At 46.1% G+C, this 12,762-nt stretch overlaps 1 protein-coding gene across 5 annotated transcripts in view; it reads left to right on the top strand.

Moving 5' to 3' along the window:
- Window positions 1-9,201: 9,201 nt before the first annotated feature.
- The window catches only part of MLF1 (myeloid leukemia factor 1), a 59,781-nt gene continuing 56,220 nt past the window's right edge, over window positions 9,202-12,762 (top strand). For 2 of the 5 annotated variants that reach the window (XM_077290680.1, XM_077290679.1), the window contains exon 1: window positions 9,202-9,358. In XM_077290680.1, the coding sequence (XP_077146795.1) occupies window positions 9,312-9,358 (47 nt within the window). In that variant the 5' untranslated portion in view covers window positions 9,202-9,311. Of the gene's footprint in view, window positions 9,359-9,407; window positions 9,522-12,762 lie in introns of those variants that run through there. The other 3 variants (XM_077290676.1, XM_077290677.1, XM_077290678.1) reach the window with 3 other exon arrangements.

Genomic DNA, 12,762 nt, shown 5'->3' with positions numbered 1-12,762 from the left:
TAGGATAGGTGATTACTAGGGTTGAGCGAAACGGGTCGGCCATTTTCAGAAGTCGCCGACTTTTGGCAAAGTCGGGTTTCATGAAACCCGACCCGACCCCTGTGTGGGGTCGGCCATGAGGTCGGCGATCTTCTGAATCTGGTATCGGAATTCCGATACCGAGTTCCGATATGTTTGCGATATCGGAAATCGGTATCGGAATCCACATTTAAGTGTAAAATAAAGAATTAAAATAAAAAATATTGATATACTCACCTCTCCGACGCAGCCTGGACATCGCCGCTGGTAACCGGCATCTTCCGTTCCTAAGAATGGCGCTTGAAAGACCTTTCGATGACGTCACGGCTTGTGATTGGTCGCGGCGGCCCACGTGACCGCTCAGCGACCAATCACAAGCCGTGACGTAATTCTCTCAGGTCCTAAATTCCTCATTCTAGGAATTTAGGACATGAGAATTACGTCACGGCTTGTGATTGGTCGCTGAGCGGTCACGTGGGCTGCCGCGACCAATCACAAGCCGTGACGTCATCGAAAGGTCCTTCACGCGCTCATTCTTAAGAAGGAAGGCTACCGGAAAGAAGCAGGGCGCGTCCGAGGGTGAGTATATACCTAATAGGAATATACTCACCCTCGGCTTCTTTCCGGCAGCCTTCCTTCTTAAGAATGAGCACGTGAAGGACCTTTCGATGATGTCACGGCTTTTGATTGGTCGCGGCGGCCCACGTGACCGCTCAGCGACCAATCACAAGCCGTGACGTAATTCTCATGGCCTAAATTCCTAGAATGAGGAATTTAGGACCTGAGAGAATTACGTCACGGCTTGTGATTGGTCGCTGAGCGGTCACGTGGGCCGCCGCGACCAATCACAAGCCGTGACGTCATCGAAAGGTCTTTCAAGCGCCATTCTTAGGAACGGAAGATGCCAATTACTACCAGGGCGCGTCAGAGGGTGAGTATATCAATATTTTTTATTTTAATTCTTTATTTTACACTTAAATATGGATCCCAGGGCCTGAAGGAGAGTTTCCTCTCCTTCAGACCCTGGGAACCATAGTATCCCATTGCACTGCATTGGGTTTCGTGTTTCGGCCGACCCCGACCCCGACTTTTTTATAGGATCGGCCGATTTCACTCGACCCGACTTTTGAGAAAGTTGGGTTTCGTGAAACCCGACCCGATCCTATAAAAATAAAAGTCGCTCAACCCTAGTGATTACTTGTTTTTACAGGAGAACAAATGTAAGTGCATCTTTTCTACTGTGCAATAGTCACAGGAAAGGGAGGGGTAAAACTTCCAAGTATTCCAGCTGTATTGGAAATCAGGAATCTTCCCCTTATTGATATCAGAGAGAACAAGTGACCTCAATACACAACACAGCCCCCTATACCAAGACAAATAATACCAAATAAAAGGAAAAAATTCCGCCACACCGTGACCAAACCACAAATTACCACCACATAGTGACTGAATAATATCACATACAGGGGACAAATACCGCCACACCATGACTAGACCACATGTAACCACCATATACTGACCGAATAATATCACATACAGGGGACAAACACCGCCACACCATGACCAGATCACATTTAACCACCACAGAGTGACCGAATAATATCACATACCAGGGACAAATACTGCCACACTGTGACCAGACCACATTATCACCACATAGTGACCGAATAATACCACATTCAAGGTAGAATTACCGCCACACTATCACCATGCCACGCCATTACTAATGTAGTGATACCAAAGATGTGTATTTTTTTTATTTTGTAATCGGGGAACAGGAGGGTAATTTGAACATTTTTTCATATTTTTCAAAGTATTTTTCTTTTACTTTTCTCTGTATTTGTTAGTCCCCTTAGGGGGCTTGAACCTGCAATAATCCGATTACTTGTGCTGTATTTAGCAGTGCTACAGTATTGCTGAATATTGTAAAAATCACAATCTCCTATGAAAGTCAGCTACAGGCTGGTTTTCACAGGAATTTGTCATGACAGGCACAGGCTGTCAACAGGCCTCTGGCCATCATGGCAACCCATCAGCTCCCCACGATCATGTCACAAGGGTGCCAATGGGCGCATTGATCAACACTCTCCCGTGCCGACACACTGTAAATACTGCAGTCACAGATCCACAGCGGTGTTTAACAAGTGAACAGCGGCTGTTAGTGACAGATGATGGCTGAATATCACTGCCATCATTTGCCAGGAAAGATGTGAGATCTGCTTGTGAGCCTGCTTCAAGGCAGGAAGACAACATATGACGTACCCAGTATGTCATATTTCATTAAGGGCTTATACACTCTGGGGAGATTTTTCAAAACTAGTAGTAGGCAAAAATGATGTAGCTGCATCAGAGTATAGCAATATACAGTATGAAGTACACTCACAGTGCATATCTATATACAGTATAAGTAGAAAAACTATATACAGTATAATAAACACATATAGAATATACCCATGTGTAATAAACACATGTGTCTACTGCATATGTGATATACTATACATTTATGTATAAGGGTATGTTTCCACAGTCCGGATTGGCAGCGCTTTGGATGGAGCACATGTCCATTGTGTCCAAAGCGCTGCCGGCTTTTGTACGCGCTGTGATTCCGCATGTGTTCATTGAACCGTGCGGAATCACCACATCCAATACATAGGACGGTGATATTTAGCGTCTCCACAAGATCAATAGACATGCTGCAGCCTAGAAAGACGTGCCGCATGTGCGTATACACAGGGAAGTCGCGGGTGTCCGTGCACGCATAGTGGAGATGGGATTTCATAAAATCCCATCCACTATACTGTAACATCTGGACGCTGCGGCTGTATGCAGCGTCCAATCCGCAGGGTTTACTGACAGTGGAAACATACCCTTATATGTGTCTATTTATTGTACATGTGCGTTAAATGCAACAGGTTCAGTATATGTGAATAAAGTCTTCACTGGGGGATGGGCTCAGGGGTCAGTCCCAGCCTGGATTTGTTACAGCAGTGATGACCGGAGTCCCCTGTCAGAGAATACAGCTAGTGATTAATGACAGTGTTCCGGAGTTCGGAGCTCTCTGGTCGGTGCTGTGTGTGGATGAGAAACCTGCACCGATCACACAGCACAAAGCTCCGGGGGTCACAGGCAGTAAATTTCTGCTTCTGATCTCTGACTGCAGGCCCTGCCTCCCCTTTTTACTCTGCTAAACAATCCACATTCAGACCGTTCTTTGCCTCCTGTTCAGGGGGTGATTGAGGTCCTGCACAGCTGCAGCTTCCTTCCAGCCTTGAGTGTGCAGCCGCCGTTCTGCACAGGCTGGAAGTGTGTGCAGTGCAGGGAGAAGTAGGCAATATAAGGCTATGTTCACATTAGCGTTGTGCGGCGCAGCGTCGGGCGCAGCTGCGGCGACGCATGCGTCATGCGCTCCTATATTTAACATGGGGGGCGCATGGACATGCGTTGTCTTGCGTTTTGTGACGCATGCGTCATTTTGGCGCAACTGTCAGGGCGCAGAGGACGCTGCATGATGCAGTTTTTTCTGCGCCAAAAATCATGCAAAAAATGAACGCATGCGTCACAAAACGCTGCGTTGTGCGTTGCGTCGCCGACGCTGCGCCGCACACTGCTAATGTGAACGTAGCCTAAGAGGTGCCGGACAGGACGAGTCGGGAGGAGGCGCAGCTGTGAAGAAGACAGGAGATGCGAGATGCACATAGTTGTGAAAAGTAAAGCAGCGTCACTGTTGGTAAGTGACGGTGACCGGCCCCCTTGCCCCTGGTTCCCGGTGAGCTGAAGCAAAGAGGGGAGTGGCCCGAGCAGCCAGCATTTCTGGGCCCTCCTCTTTCCTTCTGCCCACCAGGCCCCATACAGCAGTAAGGGCAGTAATGCCCTGATGGCGACCCTGGAGCTAAATACAAACTCAACTCACAATTTTCACATTTACATTTTTTAAATAGTAAGAAAACTATGTATCATTTCCTTCACAAATACTTGCTACTATGTGTTAGCATATCACATAAAATCCAAATTACATTCACAAACTTTAATGTGAAAAAATGTGGAAAAGTTCACAGGGCAAGAATAGTTTTTCAAGGCTCTGTATGGGGAATTCTGAAGAGACAAGTTGAGCGTCAATCTCCATCTAACATCCAGGCTCTAAAAGAGGTTGTTCCTGAAGAATGGAAAAAGATACATGTTGCAATATGTGGTCAAATTGTTCAGGTAGATTTTGATGTTGGGTCTATTTTATAATGAAAGTTATTATTAAAGGGGTTGTCCACTACTCAGAAAAACCCCTTTTCAGTCCTTATGTTTCTCCCTTTTAAAATAGTGACACCCATACTCCCCTCCGGTGCCGGTCGGCATTGCTGTCATGCGATCCCTGCGGCCAGTCAGCGGCTGCTTCACTCTTCCCGCTTTTGGACGAATTACATACGTTTGGCGGAAGTGAAAACTGCAGATCTCTCACTTCCTCTGAATGAATGTGTTTCATCTGCAGGCGGGAAGAGTGAAGCCAGCTGTGATTGGCTGTCACACGATCCCCGGGAGAGCCAATGCCGACACCACTGGCACGTCGCCGGCTGCACAGTTGAGTATAGGTCTTATTATTTTACAAGAGGGAAACACAGCAATTGAGAAGGGGTTGTCCAATTAGTGGACAACCACTTTAACCTTACTTTCATGATATAAGTTTAAAAAAATTTCTATGGAACTCAGTGTTGTCAAAATTTTGGAAATTGTTCTGGGTTCCGTGAGCTGTAGATTATAATCTTACTGTTCAAAGGAGGTGTACTCATTTATGCTGTGTGTTGTATCTATTAACTTTCCACATATCTACAGTTGTGCTCAAAAGTTTACATACCCTGTGTGATACAGTGACCCCTGTAACAGGTAGGGGGCGCTGCATGGTCTCCCCAGTATACGCACGGAGGCGTAATGAGGCCATAGGAATGCATGGCAATCGCAGGCATGACTGTGGTAATGTGATAAAGTCCAGCAGTATTGTGAATGGCCGATACGTGTGTCGAAGAGGAGAAGACTCTGTGCTGCCAGCCTGAAGCGATGTGGTGTTCTGGGACCTGTAGTCCTATAGTTATAGTGTTGTATAATAGTCATGGGAGGCTGGCAGGGCTAGTTATGTGTGATGGGCGAGACAAACTAGCCACACACCCACACTCCCACCCAGGGGAGTTCTTAAAGGTATATAATGTGACCAGGGTGTGGGTCACATGTTCCTGTGTGGTTCCAGTGTTTGGATCTGAAGGGTCCAAGTACAAGGTCCTGTAAGCCCGTGTTGGAAGTCCTGAGAGTAGGATTCCTGAACAGCACGTGGTGGGGCTTTGGACTTGGTGGCCTGGGGTGTTGGACTAACGTCCTGAATAGCACCTGGACAGGCCACATGCTTGTGTGTTGGGAGGTCTTGGAGTAGGACCGGATCCCTGAACAGCACGAGGTGAGGACAGGGATCTGCAGAGCCAGTGACAGCTACTGTGTTGGGGAAGCTACTGTCCTTCGGGGAGGGGGTCTGGACTGACTAAGGTGTGCCGGCCAGGCAAGTTGGTGATCCCTGTGAGGCAGCTTTCCCGGAAGAGAGGACTCACAAGGAGTCAGCAGGTGGAGCAGGAGCTCCCGTCAGGTAGATATACAGACTGTTGGTGCTTGTGATGTTCTATGAACTGTGTGGTAACCCACGGCAACCGGTCAGGAGAGGACCAGCGTGTTTAGTTGCCGCAGACTAAGAATCTGAAACTTGATGTGATGTCCTGGTACAGTGTGTAAATGGACTGCTCTTTATGTGGTTTATGATACCTTAATAAACCAAATAGACTGTTTTTGTGTGAAAAAAACGTGCCCGTGTGCTTGAATCCCGTGCCAAGCGAGTGTCCCCCAATACACTCAGTAAGTGCAATCTTACACCTGACATACTTTTTGCTTTCTTGGCCTTCTTTTTTTAGAGGATATGAATGATAACACCAAAACTTTTTCTCCACTCATGGTTAGTGGTTGGGTGAAGCCATTTATTGTCAAACTACTGTGTTTTTTCTTTTTAAATCATAATGGCAACCCAAAACATCCAAATGACCCTGATCAAAAGTTTACATACCCTATTTTTTAATACTGTGTATTGCCCCCTCTAACATCAATGACAGCTTGAAGAATTTTGTGGTAGTTATAGATGAGATTCTTTATTTTCTCAGATGGTAAAGCTGCTCACTCTTCTTGGCAAAAAGCCTCCAGTTCCTGTTAATTCCTGGGCTGTCTAGCATGAACTGCGTGCTTGAGCTCTCCCCAGAGTGGCTCAATGATATTGAGGTCAGGAGACTGAGTAGAAAAACACAATGAAGCAACCATTAGCTCACCAGGTTGAGAAATTCCCAGAATAGGGGTGCGGTGCATGGAGACTTCAGGCTGGTTTCCTGAGTAAATGAACAGTGAAAAAAATGGGAAAATCAAGCAACCACAAAACCTTCACTTTGTTCTGCTGTAGCCAATGACAGGTTGACTTCGCCTTGTGTTTTAGATCCTTGTCATGTTGGAACGTCCAAGTACGTCCCATGCGCAGCTTCTGGGCTGATGAGGGCAAATTTGCCTCCAGTATTTGCTGATAACATGCTGCATTCATCTTTCCTTCAACTTTGACCAAGTTTCCTGTGCCTTTGTAGCTCACACAGCCCCAAAACATCAGCGATCCACCTTCGTGCTTTACAGTAGGAATGGTGTTCGATTCATCATAGGCCTTGCTGACCTCTCTCCAAATGTAATATTTATGGTTGTGGCCAAAAAGTTTTGTTCTCATCATTCCAAATTACCTTGTTCCAGAAGTGTTGAGGCTTGTCTCTGTGCTGTTTTGTGTATTTTTAGGCGAGATACTTTGTGGCATTTGCACAGTAATGGGTTTCTTCTGCCTCCTTATTGTGCATCTTGAAACAGCCACACCGCTAGTTTTCAGAGAGTCCTGTATTTCAGCTGATGTTATTTGTGGGTTTTTCTTTGCATCCCAAACAATTTTCCTGGCAGTTGTGGATGACATTTTTGTTGGTCTACCTGACTGTAGTTTTGTTTTTACAGAGCCCCTGATTTTCCATTTGTTAATCACAGTTTGAACACTGCTGACTGGCATTATCAATTCCTTGGATATCTTTTTTGCATCCCTTTCCTGTTTTATACAGCTTAACTACCTTTTCCCATAGATCCATTCACAATTTTTTTTTCCCCATGACTCAAAATCCAGAAACATCAGTGGCTGGATGAAAGATGCAAGAGTCTGTCTGGATCCCAGAATCACACTCCACTTTTATGCACACACACTGATTTCAAGCAAACAGGTAACAGGTGAGGATGTTACCTTTAGTAACCATTCAAACCCATTTATATCAACTTCTGTGCATGTTATCAGGCCAAAATCACCAGGGTATGTGAACTTTTGATCAGGGTCATTTGGATGTTTTGGGTTGTCATCATGATTTAAAAAGAGAAAGCACAGTAGTTTGACAATAAATGGCTTCACCCAACCACTAACTATGAGTGGAGAAAAAGTTATCTATCTATCTATCTATCTATCTATCTATCTATCTATCTATCTATCTATCTATTGTCCAGAAAAATGAAGGCAGCACTCCAATAGAAAAAATAAAAGTGGTTTATTGGCCCATGTGCGACGTTTCAGTCCAGGATGTGGACCTTTCTCAAGCAGTTTGAGAAAGGTCCACATCCTGGAATGAAACGTCGCACATCGGCCAATAAACCACTTTTATTTTTTCTATTGGAGTGCTGCCTTCATTTTTCTGGACAATAGCATGAGGTTTGGTATATGCCTGGAAGGATTTTTTGCACCCTTTGTTTTCTTTTGGTGTTGCTTTTTGTTTTCTTTTTCTCTATCTATCTATCTATCTATCTATCTATCTATCTATCTATCTATCTATCTATCTATCTATCTCTGTCTGTTTACCAGTCTGTCAATCAATTTCTCATCTCTCTCTGTCTAGGGGCTGACATACTATTGGTGCTGGGGGCTTAAGAGGTAAAGGGGCTCATTTCTACCTCCAAAGCATGTTGGAATTGTGCATTATGACGAGCTGCACAGGACTCGTATACTGTTCTTGCACAGAGGCCCTCTATCATCTGTGTCCCCTCCTGTATCTATCTATATGCAATACTTTTGCACCACTCATGGTATTTCCTACATGCAGGGGGGTGGGTGCAGTCACCCTGTATCCATCACTCAGAGGAGCCCACCCAGAGCGGTTGCCGCTCTAAACTGTATTAGGCCATCATATAATGTGGGAGAATACTTAGATTCATCTTTTAGTGTGAGGGGACTACTGGGGGCCATCATTCAGTGTGAGGGTACTTCTAGGAGCCATCATTCATTATGGGGGAGGCTACTGAGGGTCTTCATACAGCGTGGGGGTTACTGAAGGCCATCATACAGTGTGGAGTGTCTACTGGGGGCCATCATTCACTAGGGGGCTACTGTGGGGCCCATCAAACGATGTATATTTAGCTGTGGGTCCATTATGTTTTGAATGTGAGGGCTGTGGGGGGCATCATGCTGTGTATAGGGGAACTATATTAAGCATAATTGTTATAGGGGCACTTGTTATTGTGACTGTCAAATGGGCACACTGGGGGCATTATTACTTTCTACTGGGCAAATTGGCCACTGTTTTCTAGGGCATTTGCCCAGGGCATTTATATTTTCTAGGGCACAATTTTACCATCTAAAAGGCACAAAGGAAGCTCTGTAAGGGGCACAGTGGTGGGCATTATTATGTGGGGCACTAAGAAGGCCAGTAATAGGGATTCATATGGCAGTGGCTCAGTAGTGGGGTGCAGCAGGATGGGGAGTTTGTGCAGGTTGGGAACAGATGGGGACGGTGCTGGAAATGTGAGAAGTCAGATCCTGTAGCTAGGCCTCTGCCTTCATGTACAGAAATTGATTATGGCCAGGGCAGGGACAGTGATTTGCATCCTTCAGATGACACGCAGTATTACTACTTGTGATGTGTGTGCAGGATTTCTCATGTGTCTGTGTGGTGGCTGCTGGCCCTATACACGTGCATCACATAGACAACATGTAATTAAGCTCTAGTTATTTCCATCCCCGGCCACTTGGCAGTGACACTGTTGACAGTGGTTACCATGGAGACAAGAGGCCTCTCCATCGCCAGAGCTTTCTGCGGACGTCGAGCCAATCAGAGGCGTCGCTGCGGGTCACCTGACGTGCTGCTTTATATTCCTGTGTCACCGGCTCGTCCGCTCAGTTCAGCGCTGAGCTCAGCTGGACTCGGTGTCGGCGGCCGCGGGGCACGATGTTCGGGAGCCTGCTCAGAGACTTCGAGGATGATCCGTTTTTCTCGTGAGTTCCTTTTTTGTCATGTGCAGGAGACTCCTCGGTGTTTCCCCCCTTGTACCCTCTACTGACAGTCGGCATCGCGGGCGCAGTGGTTGTAACGGACGTGATCCATGGCCAGTGAGCAGGGGAACTACAAAGCTCAGCAGGTGCTGGGTTATAACAGACTGTGAGTGCATGATGTACAACTACTAGTCCCAGCATGCCCTGTAGTGTGCAGTGTACATAGGTCACACTGTAGTGAGACTGGAGGCCCCCGGGGGAGTGCATGTCCTCCTGTCAGCACCATGGTGACCTCTACCTACAGAATTCATCTATGGACACAGAACTTCCCAGAGCTGCATTCACCTGCCTGCGGGCTTCAGAGCTGAACTCTGTCAGGGTCAGGGTGGCTTTTCCTTCTGTCCAGTGCAGATCTCACAGCTGGGACTGAGCTCTGATCTGAGAGAAATGTCTGTGTGTCTCCCTGCGATACAGGAGGGGGGCGAACATGCTGACTGTTTCCAACATAAGGTGGGGGGACACGCTCCCTATTTCTATGGGGCCGCTCCGCCATTGTAGTGCTCAGGACTGGAGTAGCCCACGCTGATATCAGATGGGTGCGCGGTCACTGCAGCGCTGTCCTGGGTGTGTGACAGGCGGCCATTCTCCATATCATCCACTCTCCGCTGTGACGTCTGGCCAATGCTCTGTGAGCCCACCAGCCTGGACTGGTGATACATTGAGACCCCTGTTGAGGGGTTTAGCTCACAGAGCATTGCCGAGAGTGACTAAAAAGCGGCTCTGCGTCTAGGGTTGTACAGATCTGTCGCCTCTAAATGAAACCAATATTCTCATTCACCGGCAGCAAACAGATATATTGTAAATGATGAGAACTTAAAAAATAAGATGATAAATCCAGAGAATCGGGGCCTTGGTGCACGATCGCAGGCAGGTGTGTTCTCTGCAGTGTAAAGAGCCGGCCAGGGGCCACAGGGGGAGACCCGACTAGTTCAGCGTTGCCAGTGGCCGACTGCCCCCCATCGCTGTAGATAGACGGGTCTCATGAGTGTAAATATTGGGAGGGAGAGGCCCATCAATCAGCCAAAGCGGGGCGGGGAGAGGCCGTCCAGGGGCGGCAGCGGACTAGTCAGGCCTCTCCCTTTGGATCATCAAAGTTTGTTTTCCTCTGAAACGTTCTGGCGCTGAGGTGTTTCAGACAAACATCCACCTAACTGCAATCGTGCAGTCAGAATCAGATCCATGCCGCCTCAATTTGGGCAGCGGAGGTCACCACCAGGTCAAAAGTGGCCAGTTTCTGCTCCTATTTTATTCCCATTGTGCTCCTGATTATTCCTTTTTTTTTATTTATTTAGGACTAATTTTTATGTTATTTAACCCCCCCCCCCCCCGGTAAAGTCCATAAAATTAGCACTACATAAAAAGGTCCGGATCTCTGGATCGATATGGCGAATTTAAAAAATACTCATGGGAACTTGGGAACTACAGGAATAAAATGAGAATAAAAACTCTTCAGTTTTGACCTGGTGGCAGGTCCTCTCCAAGATACAGCTCTGGCAAAAATTAAGAGACCACCACATCAAAACCCTGTCATGGGCAGCCCAATCTCCAGACCTGAACCCCATTGAAAGCCTCTGGAATGTAATCAAGAGGATGATGGTTAGTCACAGGCCATCAAACAAAGAAGAACTGCTTACATTTTTGCGCCAGGAGCAGTGTGAAAGACTGGTGGAAAGCATGCCAAGATGCATGAAAGCTGTGATTAAAAATCATGGTTGTTCCACAAAATATTGATTTCTGAACTCTTGCTGAGTTAAAACATTAGTATTGTTGTTTCTAAATGATTATGAACTTGTTTTCTTTCCGTTATTTGAGGTCTGAAAGCATTGGGTTTTTTTTAAATTTTGACCATTTTTCTTTGTCAGAAAAAAAAAATACAAAAATTATTGCTTGGAAATTTGGAGACATGTTGTCAGTAGTTTATGGAATAAAATTACAAGTTACATTTTACTCAAAAATATACCTATAAAGAGAAAAATCAGACAAACTGAACATTTTGCAGTGGTCTCTTAATTTTTCCCAGAGCTGTACACTTGATTTTGCATTGTAGTTTTTTTCTGCCCCAGGAGATGTTTCCATCAGTGCCACCAATCCAGTGTTCTGCAGACAGTGTATTCGCTATGATTCTACTCCCCCCCCCCCCCCCCCCCCCCCCCAATAATATATGCACGTGAATATATCCTTAACATATAATGGTATTATAGGCTTTTGCATGAGGTTTCAGTACGTGTTCCTTGAACTGCATAAATATGAGTGCCTAAAGTGGAGGCGCTGCCAGAAGGAGCTGGCGCAGGATTTGATTCACTCTGCATCAGTCTATATAATGTTGTGCCGCTCGCCCCATTCATTTTTTCTATAACATATTAATAATGTGAGATGTGTGAATTGTTCACAGCAGCCTCGTCCAGCGACCTTGTCAGTAGCCTGTGGAAGCCGTGTGACTCTCCTCTTACAAGTTTGAGTCCCTGGTGCCTGATGAGTAATCCCATCATAATGTCATTGTGATGTTGCACCGAGCTACTTATCAAAGAAGGCGCTATAAATCAAATCACATAGGAGAAGATTTACAGGGCTCCTGTCTGGCAGCCACAAACTACTGATGTGGTCGCTGGACCAAGATCCTGAGAATCAATTCACTCATCCCTAATATAAAAAATATTATTACTATTATTATTTAAGTATGTATTCATATAATAAAGGCCTTCTATTATTACATATTATACATGTAAGCCTCCGAGTTCTGAACTAAAATAACTGTTATTCATTCTGCCGAATTGCTCCAGCTCAGCTATATAATTATAATTTCATTTTGGATGCTCAATATCAAAGTGGAAAATCAAATTACAGGCTGATCCAACTTCAGTGGAAATGCCTCAAGATAAGGAAATGATGCTCAGTAGTGTGTGTGGCCTTCACGTGCCTGTATGACCTCCCTACGACGCCTGGGCATGCTCCTGATGAGGCAGCGGATCTTCCCCTGAGATCTCCTCCCAGGCCTGGCTTAAAGCATCAGTCTTCTCCAGGACAGTCTGTGGTGCAACGTGGCATAGGTGGATGGAATGAGAAATTATATCCCTGATGTGCTCGATTGAATTAAGGTCTGGGGAATGTGTGGGCCAGTCCATAGCATCAATGCCTTCATCATGCAGGAACTTCTAACACACTCCAGCCACATGAGGCCTAGCATTGTCATGCATCAGAAGTAACCCAGTGCACCTGCATATGGTCTCACAATGGGTCAGAGGATCTCCTCCTGGTACCTAATGGCAGTCAGGCTACTTCTGGCGAGCACATGGAGGGCTGTGCAGCCCTCCAAATGCTTCCCCACATCATTACTGACCCACTGCCAA

Source organism: Ranitomeya variabilis, chromosome 2, assembly GCF_051348905.1.
Source record: "Ranitomeya variabilis isolate aRanVar5 chromosome 2, aRanVar5.hap1, whole genome shotgun sequence".
Taxonomy (NCBI): Eukaryota; Metazoa; Chordata; class Amphibia; order Anura; family Dendrobatidae; genus Ranitomeya; species Ranitomeya variabilis.
The sequence above is the reverse complement of the archived record's forward strand: the minus strand, read 5'-3'. Positions and strand labels throughout refer to the sequence as shown.